This window comes from Dendroctonus ponderosae, unplaced genomic scaffold, assembly GCF_020466585.1.
Source record: "Dendroctonus ponderosae isolate FM_Combo_2020 unplaced genomic scaffold, Dpon_F_20191213v2 Dpon_F_20191213_10, whole genome shotgun sequence".
Classification (NCBI taxonomy): Eukaryota; Metazoa; Arthropoda; class Insecta; order Coleoptera; family Curculionidae; genus Dendroctonus; species Dendroctonus ponderosae.
In genome coordinates this window covers 5,806,584-5,826,164 of record NW_026017111.1, presented here as the reverse complement: position 1 = coordinate 5,826,164, position 19,581 = coordinate 5,806,584, and the positions used below count along the sequence as shown (strand labels likewise).

General features: G+C 36.7%; 2 protein-coding genes across 9 annotated transcripts in view; one reads left to right on the top strand and one right to left on the bottom strand.

Annotated features, from left to right (window-relative positions):
• Positions 1-587: 587 nt before the first annotated feature.
• On the bottom strand, positions 588-17,086 carry LOC109543553. 7 transcript variants are annotated; one of them, XM_019913324.2, is made up of 16 exons: positions 16,852-17,083; positions 16,532-16,741; positions 16,143-16,472; positions 11,733-11,878; positions 8,913-9,059; positions 8,486-8,627; positions 8,400-8,420; positions 7,957-8,057; positions 4,432-4,608; positions 4,219-4,363; positions 3,631-3,811; positions 1,702-3,569; positions 1,466-1,642; positions 1,070-1,410; positions 804-1,016; positions 588-736 (listed from the first exon to the last, which is right to left on the bottom strand). In XM_019913324.2, exons 2-12 carry the CDS (start codon positions 16,728-16,730, stop codon positions 2,852-2,854), a joined length of 2,307 nt encoding a protein of 768 aa, XP_019768883.2. In that variant the 5' UTR covers positions 16,731-16,741; positions 16,852-17,083; the 3' UTR covers positions 588-736; positions 804-1,016; positions 1,070-1,410; positions 1,466-1,642; positions 1,702-2,851. The 7 variants fall into 7 exon arrangements, with proteins under 7 accessions (XP_019768883.2, XP_048518201.1, XP_019768884.2 ...); XM_048662244.1 differs by having other exon boundaries at positions 588-1,016; positions 16,532-16,755; positions 16,852-17,086; XM_019913325.2 differs by lacking the exon at positions 7,957-8,057 and adding an exon at positions 7,581-7,672 and having other exon boundaries at positions 588-1,016; positions 16,852-17,081.
• A 1,874-nt stretch (positions 17,087-18,960) lies between these two features.
• Positions 18,961-19,581, top strand: part of LOC109543555 (corrinoid adenosyltransferase MMAB) — a gene marked incomplete in the record, with an annotated part of 1,186 nt that continues 565 nt past the window's right edge. For both annotated transcript variants that reach the window (XM_048662246.1, XM_048662245.1), the window contains 3 exon segments: positions 18,961-19,109; positions 19,166-19,339; positions 19,396-19,581. In XM_048662246.1, the coding sequence (XP_048518203.1) occupies positions 19,042-19,109; positions 19,166-19,339; positions 19,396-19,581 (428 nt within the window).

Sequence of the window (19,581 nt, the reverse complement as noted above, 5' to 3'; positions counted from 1 at the left end):
AGATCGTCGGTTAAGTGCGGCATATTTAATCCACATTGATTTTCAACTTCCTGCGGAAGTTCATTGTGCGTTCAAATGTAGTGTGCTTTTTGAGGATTGATATGTAAAAAAATGGATGATGGGGCGCCAGCTTGCAGAAACCTGGTAAGAATGATTTCTAATCTTAAATCCTTTATTTTGAACTGAGGAGCTTTCCGTAAACCAACTGGTTTTATTGAGTTGACTAAAATTCTGTTATACTACAGAATAGTTTTTCTTCCTTTCCAGGTGGCATGATGCACTTTTCGGTAAGTTTTGCATTACTTTGCCCTGACGCATAGCGCCTTAAGAGGTTGTGAATGATTTGGGTCAACCATTTATATTTCGCCTTGTTTTCTCACTTTCAAAAAAAATGTTTTTGCCCAACAATTCGTGTTAGGGATTTGGAGCTGGGGATGATCTGAGCTGTGTAAAAAGTTTATGCTTTATCAAGGATCAGAGCCAATCACAAACGAACAATTCAAGTCGATTGTACTTATCGCAGATCAGAATGGAGTGCGATCTGTGGGTGTTATTGGGGAACTTCGTTGGACAAGCAAATACAACAATTAACTAAACTTGTTCACGTTTTAATCTATAACAGATAAAGAAATAAATAAAATATATATATGGGTTCCAATACAGGCAAAATAACAGTCCGCTTTAGTTGCTATAAGATTGCAAATCTATCCAGTTCTCACAACAATCTCTTAAGATTCTACAAGCATAAAATAAAATTATAGTAGTTATAACAGCATTTAACATTAAATAATATGGCCCTTTACCTAGGAAACATGGTTCTGGTCATTGGATACAGATTTGCTAAACTTTAGAATGTTTTGTTTGATGTTTTACAAGCGCCGTCCTAATTGCTGTCTGGTAGGAGCAGTGCTCGCATTCAAACAAGCCGTTTCCTGTCGTTTTCACAGGCACATGTGCATATATTCCCCGTCTGTATGGTCGTTTAGAACCCTTTGTGCCATCTACCTTGGTTGGGACTAAAAGCCATTTTAATTCAGGGTTGAGTTACCAATATTTAAGCTTAACATACCAGCAGCTTTTTCACTCGATGGTTCAGAGGGAATTTCTTGATGCGCTGTCCGGATATGCTTAGATAGAGCATTTTTTTTCCTGGAAATATAACTGCAGTGTGGGCACTTTAGTGTTGTACCGTGGGTCGCATTCTTATGTTCTTCAAAAGTACTCTTGTCCAAGGATTCAAATTGGCATTTGTCGCATTTATAGGGACAAGCTATAATCAATTTTTGTTCATCATCATCATCATCATCATCATCATCATCATCTTCTTCATCATGCTTATGTTCTAAATTAAATCTAAGATTTCCATCTTCTGATGTTATATGTGATGTTTGATGATCTAAAAAATCGGCCCTAAAAGAGCCAGCATTATCCAGCACCAATGCTAACTAGGACTGTAATTTTTTACCAGTTATCTGATGTGTACATGCAATGCGTGCAAGCCAGCTTAACTTTTTTGCCACTCTTTGCATACTTTTCCTTTCGAAAATGCGTCCTCTGATGCCTTTTAACTGCATGCTTCCAAATACTGTTGTACGAGCATTCTGAACAATTAAACGACGGCAAATCAAACCCACTATTCGTTCTAAAAATACCCCTTTCTGTACTCTCAAAGTAAACGTTAAACCAATAAGGTGCACTTACTGCGAATTATTCGGTAGCGCTGCTGAATCAGCTGCATTTCCATGTTCGCCAAAAGAGCCGATATTTTCCGATTTGCTTTGTGTGGAACTTATCACTTCAATTTCGGTTTGCTCCATTGTGCTTCTGATCTTATTCATCTCGTCAAAGAATCTATTTAAAGTAGTTAAAGTAGAAAAACACTTGTATCTTCTAGATCTGTTGTTTACTCAGAGTTTTCTAACCAATAATGTTGAACTGTCAGGCTGATATATTCTGTTGTGCGCAGTTGACTTGACAGGGACACCCTCAGAATACTTACCATGAAGAAGCGAAGTTGAGGCCATTGATACATCGTCAACTCTTCTGGTCTTCATGGTTGGCCTATTGGATTTTTATATTTTTTCATAAACCAACTCCAAGCTCACTGGTTCAAATCATTCATTATTAACAGTTATATACTGACTTGATAATTAAGAACATTTGACTGCCTTAATTATGCTTTTAAATTATGCTTAAATGCTTTTAAAAAACGACCGACCTCTAAAAGGACTTTATGCGAACTGACAACTTCTTCCAGAAGAAGAAGTAGAGAAGATAGAGCCGATTTGTAGCTCAATCTTCGATTAATTTAAAAAATTAGCCTTTACTGTGATCTGCTTAAATTTTTCACAAATTATTCCTTGAAGTGTCTTCTAGAAGGCTTAGAAATTTTAACTGCGAAATTGATTTAGTGATTTAGAGATCGGGCCGATTTGCAGCTCGATCTTCGATGCTTTATTAAAAATCAACATTCGCTTCGACCTGATTCAAATTTTCATCATTGAACGTGTCTTCTGTTCTAGGAAGAATTGAAGAACGGAAATTCACGCGCGTCTCGAGTAGTACCCAAGTGTGCAAAGTAATAATACCGCTTAAAGTCAATCATTTATAACATGTTTCCTTGTGAAAATCCTCGTCCTTGAGCGATAGTGGGTGCAAATCACAAAAAATTTCCATTTAAATTAATTTATTTCTGAATCGTATAGTGAAATAAATTCGTAATATCGGATTCATGAAGCACAATTTCTCCATTATCGAATGCATACCTTAAAAATATTGAAAACGGAACAGTCGGATCTAAAAGCCTTGATTTCGATATCTACGTAATCATAGGAAAATAAAATTTAATTAATTAATTTTTCTTAAATTTTAATTGGTTTTCATTCTCATTGATTTCAACAATGCTCTCCGCTTCGTCTTCAGAGTTTGCCACATACTCAGTCAATTTATTTGGTCTTTCCTCGTGTTGGTCAACCTGAGAAATTTTATTTGAAATCGCGCTCTCAATATTTTTCTCTCGCTCAATACTAGTTCTCAAACCAGACCCTGGATCCATTGTGCCCTTCTTTTCTTCTCGGATGAAATCTTCGTTTTCCTTTTGAGTCCCAGGTTTAGTTTCATCGAGATCGTTTGGCTCTTCATTTTCATTGCCAGTCAATTGCTGTCGAATGTCGATTTCTTCAGAACTTCTTTTCATGCCTTCATGTTCTACTGCCTTCGGACAAACGCTTATCTCTTCAGCTTCATCCCGTCCTTTCGAATCACCAATTACCTCCAATGCTGGCTGGTCTAGTATAAAAGAAAACTGTAGATTTCCAGATATATTTTCCTGAGTTGTTAAAGTTGCATCGTCGTCTGTGGCTCCAATTTCTGCTTCTTCAATACTGTCATCGGTTCCATTCAATCGTTCCTCGAGATCCAGCAAGTCTTCAGCGATTGGGCTTACAGGCGGTTTTGCTTCGCTGCCACTTGATTGAAGTAAATCCTCTACCAAGTTGAACTCCTTTCTCATTTCATCTAGAATGCCGCTGAATGTGGTTGTTTTTAATGGAACTGGGCCGAAGTCATCTCTAGTGTTAGAAATACTGAAATTAAATACTAGCTGAAGCAGATTTTTTTAGGAATGTTTACCCAGTTTTCTCAGCCAGAACCGCATTTTCAGCTTCTTCGATGATGTTGTTGATATGATCCTCCACGTCAGAAGCGTAGATCTTCTCGAATTCCTCCGAAATGTTGCTGCTGCTGGTTCTTCCCTCTTCGTCTGAGCTTTCGTTTTTCGGCAGGATATTCGACGACTCCTCATTTCCGGGTTCTGCAAGAGGAGAATGAGTGGTCTCATTTTGAAACGTGTAGAAATTTGAAAAATGCTGTCGGCACTGAATGTAAATGATTGGGGTAAAATGATCATGAATCAAACATCTAAGTTGGAAGTATTAGTGACAATCAAGAGGGTGTTTTGACTTGATTTTTTTAACAAACAGCGGGACAGTAAATAAGGGTATAAGACATACCTTTGCAGCTATCACTTTTGAAGAGAGGGGCATTTCAAAATAATGCATCTGGAATCTTTACATTATTTTATTACAACTAGAATACGTCGTTTACAACATTGGGACCATTTGCTTAACTAATTTGTTCCAGAAACAATTCAAAACGTAGAACTGGGTAGAATACATTAAGTAACATTGTGCCCAACTGGGTGCTAATCCTTGTACTTACCGGAGTCTAAACTGATAACACTCAGCGTCATTTTGCCAGCCAAAATAACGGAGGAATTGTCGTCTGCATCGGTTTGCGCCTCCGTAGCGGAGTCGGCCACTAAAATTTGAGACTGCGGAGGCAGCGAACCTTCCAAGAATATTTGCTGAAAAATGAGGATTTTTCATTATCTTGTCACTATCTCAGAACGAAACTAGCGCAGCCCATTTCTACCTGAGGTGAGGGAGAGTGATCGATGGCTACTGCAGGTTCAGAAGAGTGAATCACTGGCGAATCTGGTCTGGACCATTTTCCTCCGTTTTCGCAAGAAGCGCGAGTCTCCATTCCCAGAACGGTGACTGAACTTTGCTCCTCATCCTTCGGAAGGACACCGTTCATTTTGACGACGTCCTGCAAACATCAATTGGGCAATTTTCAACAAAAACGATTTCAGCTCTGAATGGGAATTTTCAACTTGCGCGTCAAAGCGGTTCAATATCATTATAATGAATCAGGCAACTACTTGATTGGGTTGCATGCTTGATGATAACAATTTTAAATCATAATTCATTAGTTTTCTGATCTCGTATGATTCGGTTCATTATTTTGCTATAACTCACAAGGGTGTTCGGAAAATGCGTTAGGAACGGTGATTTTACATGCTAAAATAAGTCATGTAACAAAAATTCGAATTCTTTATATTTTCTGAGTTGCAGCGCATCAAACTATTTTTTTCCTTTTTCTGGACCTGTTCTGAATCTTTCTTGGCGGATCAAATTGAAAATTCGTACAAAGTAATTATTATATTACTGTTCAATATAGAATACATTTTTGTGATGCATTTGCCTGCAACATTTGATTATTCTCGATCCACTATATTTTAGTGGTTTTAGAGCACAAAAATTTAGTCTGCAGTGAACAGTAAAACAATAATTTTTAAATCGCACATTACTTTTTGCGATATTTGGCGTGCCAAAAAAGATATACAGAAAATTAAATTTGGATTTCAAGCAAAGTGCCAGCTAATGGCAAAGTGGAAAAATAATTTTCATCAAAAAGTTAGAGATCACTATGGTAAAACTGTGTACCGATTTTCAATTTGATCCGCGGAGAAATGTTCAGAATAAGTAAAAAAACGAGGAAAAAAATTGTTTCATGCGCTGTAACTCGGAAAATATTAAGATTTCGAAGTTTTGTAACATGACTTACGACCATTATTTGAGCATGTAGAATCACCCTGAAAATTTTCCGGACGCATTTTCCGAACACCCTTTATCATAGTGTGTAGTCTGTGGGCCGTCCTTGTGGGTATAATAGTGTGTAGTCTGGGGGCCGGCGTCCTTTGGATGCGTTCGTCAGAAATCGAGGGAAACGGAGCTAATGATCCAATTTTATTGATCAGATCCGAAATCATTCGTACATATTTGAACGAATCATTGTGATTTTTTCTCTAATTGTTTGACGAGTTTTTGGCTCAAGTGTTCACTGTTTTTGCATTACATGGTCCAAGGGGTAATTTTTTCGAAAACCAAATCTTCAGCCTTCTTTACGTGTAAATTTCAGCATAAAATAGTGAAACTTTGCGCAGATTTCTTGCTTTATCCTGGTTTTTTACTACACCTTTCAAGAGGCTATTTCTTGGAGAAAGTAACATTTTAGAGGAGGCTCGACGTTATGTATTGTGGAAATTTAGGCGTAATCAACTTAACACTTTTTCGGAATCTAGTGTGGAACTATAACAGGTTTTCCACTTTGCATTGTTTTTCCACTACATTTTCCAAGAAGATGTTTCTCAACAACCAGAAAATATTTCAGTTTGCTGCTTTCACCTTAATGTAAAGGAGGCTTTACCTTAACTTTTGGATAATTGGAAGCAAAATGCAGTGGAAAGAATTTAAGGAATCTAGAGTGGATCTTCACTCAGTTTTCACAATTTGCACAGTTTTAGCACTACAATATTCAAAAAGCGATTTTCAAGAAGTGGATGAGTGTTGAGCCTGCGGTGTCTAGCATCGTTTAAGGGAAGCTTTATGCTAATTATTGAAAAAGCGGTCTTCGAAATCTATTGCAAAACTGCCAGTATTTTTAATTTGCCACGTTTTTACAGTACAATTTTGAAAAAACGGTTCTCAGTAACCAGATGAGGTTTGAGCTTGTAGCTTCTAAAGCCTTTGAAAACGAGCGTTTCCTTATTTGCTCGGTAAATTTCAACAGAATCCAGTAAAAAGCTTTGTCGGAATCCATTGCGGAATTTTGGACGTTTCTTTTTAATTTGCGCGAATTTTTTCACTACATTTTTCAAGAGTCAAAAAATATTTCAGTTTACTGATTCCACCTGCCTTTAAAGAAACCTTTGCTGCAATTATTGTGTAAGTTCGTAAGTTGCGGAAAATTAAATTTGGATTTCAGGTAAAGTGTCATCTAGTGGCAAAATGGAAAAACAATTTTTTATCAAAAAGTTAGAGATCACTATGGTAAAACTGTGTACCGATTTTCAATTTGATCCGCGGAGAAATGTTCAGAACAGGTAAAAAAAAACAAGAAAAAAAATTGTTTGATGCGCTGTAACTCGGGAAATATTAAGATTTCGAACTTTTGTTACCAGACTGACTACCATTATTTTAGCATGTAGAATCGCCCTGACAAATTTCCTAAACCATTTTCCGAACACCCGTTATAGTAGTGTGTAGTCTGTGGGCCGTCCTTGTGGATATAATAGTGTGTAGTCTGTGGACCAGTGTTTTTTGGATGCATCTTCGTTTGGCGTACAGCGCCTTTATACATCATGCATGTTTATTGTCATACATTATAGATACATGTTTTATACAGTCACTGTAGTTGGTCGTTTCAAAAAAGATATGCGGAAAATTAAGTTTACATTACAGGAAAACTGCCATCTAGTGGCAAAGTGGATAATTTTTTTATGAGATAGTTACATATCACTATAATAAAACCCTGTACTGTTTTTCAAATTGATTGAAAATGAAATTGGAATTGAAAAATTATTGAAAGAAATATTATTAAGAAATTGAATTAGACATTTTTTGACGCTTTTTCCGAACACCCTGTATCCACGTTATATACTTGTCAATTTGTAGGGTAATTTTGGTATAATTTTTGATAATAATCGATAAAATGATGATTATTGTTGCTGGCATGGAAAATGAATGGCTGGCTCAAGACAAAAAAGAATATGGGAAATCGGCCAAGAAAGTAACCGCATGATTCTGGTTTCTAAAAGCAGATGCGGCTCAATTTAAAATTAGCCAGTGCATAAGCGGAAAATAACAACTCATGTGTCCTGGGGTAGCGGCGGCTGTAACTACAACTCATATTAGATACAACAAGCAGTAGCTGAACTAGGAAAACTAAAATGATCAGACCTGCTCATTAGATGTGCCTGAGGGCAATTTGTTCTTGTGCTCCTCGACTGCTTGATTGACCTCTTCCAAGAGAGCGGCGACCGCGTTAACAACTACGAACAAGTGCGAAATGTCACCATTTGTTTCATTAACCGTTTAGTCTATTTCCCTCATTCAGAGCTTACCTTGAAAAGATCTGATATACTGGCAATAATCTAAACTACATAAAACCTCAACAAGCTGAAGCATGAGTCTACTACGATTTTTTCGCTATGAGAAACCGTTGTAAAAAACCATTTCTGCCATTCTTCTCATAGCTTAAAATCGACATAGTGCCGGGGGGAGCAAATGAATCAAGCGTGAAAGCGACATGCTGCGTGAATTTGAAGCTGCACACCTGCGTGGTGAGCGGAACCTGCGCCATCTGAGAAACGATACGCTCCATTGCCAGCTCAGTTTCACGCAACCGTTTGCGCAGCTGGTCCAGCTCAATGTCTCCTGCGGGCGTATGGAAAAGATCAGTTTTTCATTACTTACTTAGCAGCTAATCAAATTTCATTATCAGCCGATGGAGGCTAAAATAGGCAATAATGGATAAAAGCATGTGGCATACTAGAAGATATCGGAATCGAGGTGTAAAACAATGTAAACTCTCCCCCGGCTTTACATTGAAAACAAATCAAAGTGAAACAGTTGAAATGCCATAATAATCGCTAATCATCCACATCAAACAGGGGATGTGAATCGAAAAAATCACCCTGTATATGTCCGTATGAGAATAGAGAATATTTCCAAATATCTACAGGTGTTAAACATGTGATTTACAAAGGCGAGACTTACTTGTATCGCGTTCTTTCCATCCTGAGCGCATCAGTGTCAAATAAAATTGTCGGTATATCACAAATTGCGAGCAAAAATATTCTTACCTATTTTACTCGTGTCTTTGTTAGGTCTGTTAAAATAATGCGGGTTTGCTTGGAAAACTTGCTCTTCAAATTGTTCGTCAGAGTCACATGGAGGATATAGAGGCGATCCCACGTAATTTATCGGCTTTTTCTTGTACACTATCTGAAAAAAAAAACGGTTTTAGTCCTTCAAAGCAAAAATATGATACATCAAGAGTGTCCCAACGATAGAGCAATTGTAGATGTGTGAACCGAGTGAAGCCGGCACCACCGCAAGTCACGACTCGGCTGCGCCATAAGAACCTACTCTAGTTGTATATTGTTGTGTCTTCCGGCTTGGCTCCGCCTACTCGTGACGTCAGAGCAGTTAGGCCCTGACTTGTAACGTTCAATTTGTTGTTGTTGGGACACCCTGGACATTTGTTATATACAAAGCAACACCACTTACCTTTTTCACTATGTAGGTAAAGAAAATTATAAAGGCGATGGTGTAAATGGGCATTAGCACACCCATCAGACCGTAGTTCGAAATCTTGGACGGAGCAATTTCGCCTGGCAAACCAATAGTCGGTCTTCTGCCTGGGATCGGGCCAGGCTGAAAACCAATAAAATTGATGTTGGTGATTGTAAGATCGCATTCGATTTTATTGTTCAATCACACATTATAAAACGATATTTTTAGCAGGCAAAAATTACAAATCAATCGAATCCTATAATTAGATGGCAGCGAAATTATTTGCAATCACTTTTTGTGACGCGCAAATTAAAATATATGCTTTCCTGCTGCTGTTTGAAGATCTACAAACCATTCAGGGTGTAAATTCAGGGGTAAAAAGTCCTTGGCCAAATGTGAAGAAAAATCCAAAAATATACATGGGCAAAAGCTTCGTTTTCGAACGAGCGTCAAACTTTTCCTAAAAATGCAAAATTATCGATTTCTGCAAAACATTTTGTAAATTTTAATGAATCTTTGTGGGTAGTGAAGGCTGCTAGGAGTGCTTATTTTCAATTATTTAATTTTTTCCAGCGGCATTCATACCGCTATCTTCTTCTTGTCCCATACACAGTGATGCCAGATCGGTAAAATTAAAATCCCTAGATGGTTGCTTCCTAGTTTTCCTTAGATTTTCAAAATCAATATGTTTAATTAAAAACGATAAGTAAAGCAAAAAAGGTTATTGGTAACGATATATTACGAAATTTAAAAAATGTAACTCATAATTTTGCGTCAATTTGTATTCTTCTTATTTATTCTTTTAAATTCAACCTTTAATTTAAATAGGTATATGACAAAGTGGATATGGGGCAGTTGTAAATCCCACTGACTGTATATTAATATTATTTAATATTTTCTTCCCGAAATTAATTTTTTTATAGATAAACGAAAAATTTTAAAAATTCCTAGATAATAACAAATTCCTCCCTATTTCTTTTTTCCTTTTACATGAGAAAAATCCTTACAACTAGAAAAAAATTCCCTAGAATGGCATCGCTGCTCTCGACTTGTTGGCCTTCTGTAGTCCGATTTATTAATATTTTCTTCCGGGAATTATTTTTTTTGCACATAAACGAAAAAATGTAAAAACCCTAGGTAATTATAACAAATCCCTTTTTCCTTTTGCATGAGAAAACTCCCCAGAACTAGGGAAAAATTCCCTAGTATGACATCACTGCTCTCTACTTGTTAGCCTTCTGTAGTCCGATATATTAATATTTTCTTGAGAGAATTATTTTTTTGCAGATGAACGAAAAATTTTAAAAATTCTAGATAATTATAACAAATCCCTTTTTCCTTTAGCCTGAAAAAATCTCTAGAATGGCATCACTGCTCTCTACTTGTTTTCCTTCTGTAGTCCGGTATAATAATATTTTCTTCCGAGAATTATTTTTATTGCAAGTAAACGAAAATTTTTAAAAATCCCTATATAGTTATATCAAATCCCTTTCGCCATTTGACTGAGAAAAATCCCTAGAACTAGGGAAAAATTCCCCAGTATGGCATCACTACTCTAGACTTGTTGGCCTTCTGTAGTCCGATTTATTAATATTTCCTTCCGAGAATTAACTTTTGTAGAGATAAACGAAATTTTTTTAAAATCCCTAGATAATTATAACAAATCCAGTTTTCCTTTTGCCTGAGAAAAATCTTTAGAATTAGCGAAAAATTCTCTAGTATGGCAGCACTGGGTCTATATAATATACAGGGTGAATCAGTTCATAGTAGCAGGCTTTAACGGTCGATAGATAATTCAATATTAAGATGAAAATATCATACAAACATATCTCGAAAACGGTTTTGTTTTTGAAATACAGAGTGGTAGGAATACAAAGTTAGAATTTAATTTTACTTTTTTCCAAATTCCCAATTCATGCAAATCTTCAGATACTAATTATTAATTATTAAGGAAATTAAAATAAAATGTTAACTTTCCCACCCTGTATCTCAAAAACGCAGCCATTTTCAAGATATTTTCATCTTAAATTTTATTTTCTATCGACCGTTAAAGTCCCGCTACTATAAACTGACTCACCCTATATAGCCAAACTGCTCAAAAAAATTACACAGCTAAATTTGCCTTAACTTTGGATCTGGATCAATTCTGATTGCCTCAAGCGATTTGCTGTCTGTTTGAAGCGCTATTGAGTCCCATCTGTTGGGTATTCGTCAACGTTTCGGTAGAAACTGAGCACCTCATATAAATTTTTTACATGGTGCCAAATGGAGAAATGCAAAATTTCGGAAAGTTGTCACGCTCCTAGTTGAACAAAAATAAAGTTCCGACCGCAAAATTTTAAAGAATAAACAACCGGCTTGAAACCATTTTTATTTTTTTTTCGTCATCTCCTTTGCTTACAGGGTGGTCTCGAAAATTAACTTTTTGACTTGCGGCGATAACTTTCTGCTCCTGGTCCGTTTTTCACGATCCAGAGCTCTTGTTGAAGCTAAAGCTTCACAGACAATTTAACACGACAATTCCATATACAGGGTTGCCCAAATCACAATTGCCCTCGAAATTTAGTGTTCTAGAAGATTTTCAACTAAGTAAGGTTTCAGCTTCAACACGAATCTCATATTTGAAATAAAAATGGGTTCAAATCACCGAAAAATTTACCTTGCAAGACCAAAAAGTTGTTTTCTTTATACCTCTCCAGTTATCCAGTTCCAAAATTAGTGGAAATTCGTGCGTGTAACCAGCAGACTAGTTTAGATTAAACTAGAGAATTTGAAGGCTAAAACGTTACATCTACATATACATAGCGCGCTTACTCTTCCTTCCACTATAATAGGTGCTGGCCTCTTCCTCCTCGCCTCAGTGGTCACTTGGTCTGCCCCATAAATAGCTCGGCCCCTTTCCTTTAAGGCCGGATGTAATTTTACTGGATTCACCATTGAAGGCCTTTCCTGTTTAATAGCTGGCAAATAAACAAAATTACATATAAATTAAAGGGTTGTTTTAATGGCTAAGCGGACAATACAGGGTGAGTTTTTTTCTATGACTAATACAGGGATCTTCGGAACTGGAACAGTTACAAAAAAGGTCAAATGAACAAAGAATTGTTCTGAATTGAATGCCCTTCTCGAAACCACTTTTACTTTTCTAAAATTTGACAGCTGTCCAGAAATGTTTGGGAAAAACTTATTTATGGTAAATTTTTAAATTACTCCTAGTTCCGTTGATATTAATTTGACAGGATAACATTATACAGGGTGTTCCGTAAATATGTTAAAATATTTTAACATAACCCCTTCCTGAGAATTTTTTAATTTGAGGTTTCGATGTTCAGATATTTGATTTCCAAAATGGCGAAAAATAATAGTTTTTGTTGCTTTCCTTTAAAACGGTTAAACATAGAAACTTCAATTTTGTTATACATTATAAACTAATTGAGTGTCATTTTATAATAGTGTTTCGTGGTTCGGTTTACTTTTATACAGGGTAGAAATGTAGAACCCCTACTTTTGTTTTGTTCAGAACTTTTTTGCGTGCACTCAAACTTTTCTCGCATAATTTTGTTAATTGCTATAAGTTATTTATCAACTTTTTTATCTCTTATTGTTAAATAAAATAGTTTTCTTTGTCGTTCTCAAAATGTGTAAGTAATTAAGTTAATTTAATAATGTTTTCATATAACAATTTTGGTACGCATTATTAGTTAATTCCTAACAACCTAAATTGTTTTTCTAAATTGTGTATTTTGGCTCAGATTAAAATTATTAAGTTTGAATAAATTTTAATTAAATAATAACATGATAACAATATGCGCAACGATATAAACAAACAAAATTAAGTTTAAATAACCATTCTAATGTTAACTTAGCAGCTATTAAAATTGGTCACCTTGACATTCTTGGGATAATCGCAGTCTTTTAATTAAATTAAACATTTACAGACCGTAAAGTTTGCACTGAAGTTCTCATTTCGTTAGAAATATAAAATATTCTTTCCGGAGGTTCCTCCATTGTATTCACTTCTGTTGAATACACCGTATTTTTTAAATGGCCCAGAAGCAAAAATCAAGCGCGTTTAGATCCGGAGATCTGGGAGGCGAGTTTATAGGAGCTTCTTGACCTCTTCCAATTCAACGACTTGGAAAGTTTTGATCAAGCCGAAACGATTTAATTTTTGCGGGCAAACTAGTGCCCTTAGGAAAAATAAAAACGTTGATAAATAACTTGTAGTAATTAAAAAAAATATGTTGATAATAGTTTAGGTGCACACAAAAAAGTTCTGAACAAAACAAGAGTAGGGGTTCCATATTTCTACCCTGTATAAAAGTAAACTGAACTACAAAACACTACCATAGAATGGCACTCAATTAGTTTATACCTAATGTATACCAACATCGAAGTTTCTGTGTTGAGCCGTTTTAAAGAAAAACAACAAAAACTAATATTTTTCGTCATTTTGGAGATCAAATATCTCAAAAATGAGACCTCAAATTTAAAAAATTCTCAGGAAGACCCCCCTTTAAAATGACTAGGAGAACACGCTGTTAAAATGTTTTAACATATTTACGGAACACCCTGTATAGAAAACTTGTACGAAATTGAATTGCAAGCAAAATGGCATAAGACATTTCTCCGAAATAACTGTCATTTTTTGTCATATGACACATTTGAGTTTTTTTAAATTGCAACCATACCTGATTATTGCTTTACCGAATAGAGCATTTAATTACGATTTTTGTGATATATCACATCGTTAGGTTTTTTTCGAAAATAAAGTGTCTGCGAACCATTTATACTCTTTTAATTTGGTTGATCGAAGTTAGCCATGGAAAATAGTATAAGACATACAGCATTGTTTCCATAGTAGCAAATAATAACAGTATGCTTCAGTATTTATTTTAACAACGTACGTTAAAGTGGGCAATAACTTTATTTTAATTAAGACGGCTGCTCAGTTAAAATGTTTATTATAAAAATCAATTCATACCAATAATAATTGAAATTTAACTCTAGAAGCTTTAATTTTTATAATAAAACTTTTCAAAAAGTCCACCATTACTATCAATGCAAACATTGCAACGCTTTAAAACTGAATAAGTTGCTTTTCTTGCGGACCGACCATCATAATTTTCAAATACTCTAACAGCTTCTTTAAGTGCATTTAAATTGGAATATTTGTTTTGGTAAACTGTGTTTTTCACGGTTCCCCACAAAAAGAAATCCAAAGGTGAAAGATCCGGTGATCGGGGTGGCCATAAAATGGGGCCGTTTCGTCCAATCCAAGCTCCAGGAAATGTTACGTCCAGGTGATCTCGCACTTGGGAAAAATTATGCGGAGGAGCGTCATCATGTTGAAACCATTGCACATTACGCCATGTTTCTAAATTTAAGTCGTCCAACATAAAATCCGGGTTATTCCGAAGGAATTGAAGATACCGACTACCATTGAAGGTGGATATAAGCCTTGTTCTATGAGGTGGATCGCTTGTCTCCTTTGCTCAACGTGGTGGGGATTTGTTTGATTCCAAAGATGTTCATTGTGTCGATAAAACATACAACAATTTGTAAATCGAGTTTCATCGGTCCATAATATTTTATAAGGAAATTGGACGTCTTTTTCGCATTTGTTTCGGAACCATCTACAAAAATTCATACGCAGCTCCTCATACCCTGGATGTAAAGTTTGGGATACTGATAATTTATACGGATGGAATTTGTGTTTTTTTAACTCTCATTACGGTGCTTTGGGAAGTCCCGGATGTTGCTGCGATCTCTCTGGTTGAAGCTGTGGATTCTGGCTAACAATGACCAAGACATTAACCTCCACAGCTTCATTTATTACTTTATCTTCATTTCTTGGCTGCGTAAAACTTCCAAAAGTGCCCAAATTGCCGTATAATCATTTGAATGTTTTCAAGGACGGTTGGCGACGGTCAAAATACCTCTCAAAATAGTAATCAGAGACTCGTCTAGCATTTTTATCACTTCTAATGTAGGTTCCAACTATGTCGCGCTTTTCTTGATTGGAATAATTAATTTTTACAACAAAACTAACTTATATTTCTAGGTTGAATGTAATCTTGAACGTCAAAAATTGAAAGATATTGTTTTTATTTGTTGCCATGGAAACAATGCCTATGTCTTATACTATTTTCCATGACTAACTTAGATCAACTAAATTGAAAACGTATAAATTGTCCGCAGACACTTTATTTTCGAAAAAATCCTGACGATGTGATATATCACAGAAATCGTAATAAAATGCTCTATTCCATAAATCAATAATCAAGCATGGTTGCCATTTAAAAAAACTCAAATTTGTGTCATATGTCAAAAACGACAGTTATTTTGGAGAAATGTTTTACGCTATTTTGCTTGGAATTTAGTTTTCTACAAGCTTTCTATTCAATGTTTTCCTGTCAAATTAATATCAACAGAACTAGGAGAAATTTAAAAATTTATCATAAATTAGTTTTTCCCAAATATCTCTTGACAGCTGTCAAATTTTAGAAAAATGAAATTGGTTTCGAGTAGAGCATTCAAAACTTTGTCAATTTGACCATCTTCGTAACTGCTCTAGTTTCGCAGATCCCTGTACTGGTCATCGAAAAAACTCACCCTGTATCTGTACATAAACATATAGTAGAAGCAAACAGTTGCTATTAGTTGTTAGAGCCAAAACCACTCATAGTGAGACCTGGTAGATTTTCCTGATGATGTATTCTGTGAATGTGACAACATTCTGTGGTTTTCCCTGTATAGACAATGACAATATCGGGTTGGCAAGAAAGTAATTTTGGGTTTTAGTGTGAAAACAAATCAATGGACACACAGAAACAAACAATAACGTGAAATGCAATGAAAACCTTTAAGGTAGAATTAGATGACCCGAATTTGAATTTAGTAGCGCGAATTTAGTACTCGCGAGTTCAACTAGCGATGGGCGCGCTGCGAAACGAGTGACAGTTGCGACTTGTCAATCTTGTCTATCTATGGAAGTTGGTAAACAAGCGAAAAGTGACAGTTGCAATTGTAACAAAAATGAAGGCGAATGAATTAGATGCAAACACCAATGTCAACAAAACAATATATATATATATATATAATTTTAGCCACCAGGGAGCGTTTGGACTTTTAAACTCGCAAATAACGAAACCGAAACCACTTTCTTGCCAACCTAATATACAATGACTGATGATGAGCAACACACCGAAACACATGGCTTACGATTAGCAGGATCCAAATTCAGGTTAACCCTACGGGGGACACCGAGCTTCCACGGGGCCACCCCAAAGTAGTATTTAAGACACAGGGATCCGTTCAAGGAGCGCACCTCTTCAAGAATTTGCTTAGTCGAATGCCCCAAAGAGACTCTGTCGTACAGAGCGGCTGATAAGTCGATGCCGCACTTATCAATCACCGCTTTTTTACATTGAGACACGATTTCCCTCGGGCTAAGGACTGTGTCTTCGGCATGTTCAATTATGGTTCCACATAGTTCGGACATTATTTTAATGGTATCGATATCCAGTTCAGAAATGACGTCACAACATCCCACTGTACATATATAGAGGCCAAGCGGAAATGATTGAATGTTGTTGGTCTTGTTTGCTTACCGTTTTGCTTCGACTGCGGCGTGGAGCTGTTCACCAGCATGGGGTAGAAGATCTTCGGCCACACCACTGCGAAACAGCCCACAACGATCACCAAAACGAGCATGGTTCGCTTGATTCCGAACTCTTCGTTGGAGGAAGCGGTTGTTGCGTCGTGGGTGCTTCCATTTGGGTGGTTCAGATCACTGCGTCTGCTCTGCATTGCTAGGTTTTCTGAAATTGCCGAGCTGTTGTCAATGCAGTCACAAATTATGTATTTAGGCCTGGCCAGAGCGTGGCAGTAGCGCTCTTATTGTTTAATAGCTTTATTCTATTCCGGTTACCTTCTAGACACTGTTTTCTACAGCTGTAGTCGCCCTGGGAGTTTACACAAATCTGGCACCGATCCAGCAACTATAAGTCATCGGAATTTCTATCGGAGGTCACCCCAATCGTCGATTGAATGCGATGTTTTCTGCAACGGCAGCGCCTGTCTCGGGCAAGTGAGCTGCACGCTAGCAACACCTCAGTGGTCCTTGTAGAGCGCTGTCTGGGGACGTCGCGACGCACGTCCGTCAATAACACGGCGTCGGCGCCGAACATTTTTAGCCGCAGCAGATTCATGCAGCGCTCGCGAACGGAAAGCTTAACTTCAGTTTATGCTAAAGTTCTGCAGTAGTGTCACATACAGGGTGATTCAAAATTGGCGTCATTCCTTTTAAGGAATGAATTTATATAGTAGGGATGGTCGGTATTTAACGTAACCGCTAAAATAACAGTGTTCCAAACGTGTAACTTGAAACCGTAGTTACAGCTAGCCGATTTAACCGGTTTTTTTTGGAACCGTCTCATAAAACCGAAACAGCGGTGCGCACTTCGGACACCGTCGAGCGATCTATCCAGCTGCAGCCGTTTACCGATTTAAAGCGTTCTTTTTAGAACCGTCTCATAAAACAGAAACAGTTGTGCGCACTTCGCATCAGCTGCAGCCGTTTGTCAATAATTACAAGCATTTGTTAAACTGTGGCTTATTTTGAAGCTCCTTTCACAAAATGTAAACTAACAGCGAATTTGCGAATATTCGATTAGTTATGGGAAAATGCCACAGTAACAGAGCAGAAGGAAAAGAGCGCTGTTGAGAAATTGCATTCATTTAAAGATCGGTGTTTTGCAAGCTGGAAAAAAATAAGGATTATGGGCGATTCCTATAAAACTTTCACCATCTAAAGAGCGTTGTGTCTGCTACAGATGCTGCAAATTTCAATATCCTACTATATTTATCTTGAAAGCCGCGACTTTTTTGAAGAATAGGGGGCTATTGAGAAAAAAAAGATTTATTTTGAGATAGGTGTTTTCAAAGCTGGAAATAATAAGGATTCCCAGTAAATTTATAAAAAAACTCGTAGCATCTGTACAGCTAGCTGTTTTCTACAGATGGTGAAAGTTTCAAATGCCTACTGTATTACGAAAACTCGATTTTCGTGCGCACATGAAGTCGCTGGTTACCACTTTGGTAAAGTGAACAGCTGGTCCCATTTAAAATGCATGTAACCTAGACAAAATCTCATTGAATTCAAAACGCAATAGTTCAAAAATGGAAAGTTATATGAGGATATGGTTTGCATCGGGTAGAGCCAAACGAAACAATAAATTCATTGTATCATTCAATGATTTCATTAAATCATGGGGTGAATGCGTTTGGAAAGTTTACTGTAGAACGTGTGCAAGCTATAGGAGAATCCTTGTTGTGCGAATATGAATATGGCCTCAGCATTTCAAAAATGATGATTATAAGAGGAATTTGCAATTCGAACTTTTGGGGTACTTCCCAAAAACAAACGCTATACTTTATTGCACATCTGGCATGCTTTTCATTTTCAGGTTTAAAACCTGCTGCAAAGTATTTTGTAATTATAAAGAAGATTTATTAAAAAATAAATAAATGTGACAAAGACTAAATAAGCTATATTTAATCACATTAAGCAGACAGGAAAAAATCACGAAACGCAGTGATTTTCACTGACGTCACGCAAATCGACGCAAGATCCTACCTTGTATTAATTGTATCATGGTTGCCTCGTAATTATTTAAAACTCTGGTAACCATTGCTAAATGGAGAAAGTGCGTCATTGCCGCTCAGACTTTTAATCAAAAAATTGTAGAAGATAACTTTTTGAATATCAAAAATTTTCGTAATTTGAAGCAAAGATCGTAATTTTTCTTTTTGAATGCTTAATTAATGCGTATTCTAATATGCTTCCAATTAAACATGAAACACTTTCAAAATAATGCTTAATAACAAAGTTGGAATTCGATTTTCAACTGTTAATATCTTCTAGAAATTATCGAAAAAAAAATTTCAATATTTTTCTCGTACCTTCCAAGTGATCTCTTAAAACGAATGACGCAAATTTTGAATCACCATGTATTTTGAGATCGGCATCATCGCGAAAACATGTGATTTTGATAGTTGTCGTTGTCAATCATGTAAACGAGCAGTTTAGGTTAGGTCAGTTGCTAGAATCTCCCAAAAAATGGTTTTTCGAAGAGTTCTGAATCGTGGGTCCTTTAACCAATTACGCAACTACTGCAGCAAAGGAAGGCAAGTGAATATCAATGAAAATAAGCAGCATGTCACATTTGTGTTTCCTCATTCAGCACTGATAATGCAGGAGTTTCTAAAGACAATGCTAGCAATGCGCCCTGTCCCCAAATATTCAGCAGAGAAGGTGATAATGGCACGTCGAAAACGATCACGGGGGAAGCATTGCCCAAGGACAGTCCAATATTCAGTGCCATCGGGGCTGCAGAAGAATTACTCAGCTACATTGGGTATGGGCTCATTCCATTTAAATACCGGCACGAGATGGGGATTATTTGGCTTCCAGCTTAGCCAGGGAATATGCCAATGAATCAGAGCACGAATACACAGACAAACTGAAAAGAATACAGACCATCATTATTGACATCAGCACGGCGATTTCACGGAATAGCAAAGTGGCCATACCTCCAGTATACACTAAAGAGTTAGAGGATTGGATCTCAGAATATGCCAAACAACTGCCCCCGCCTGA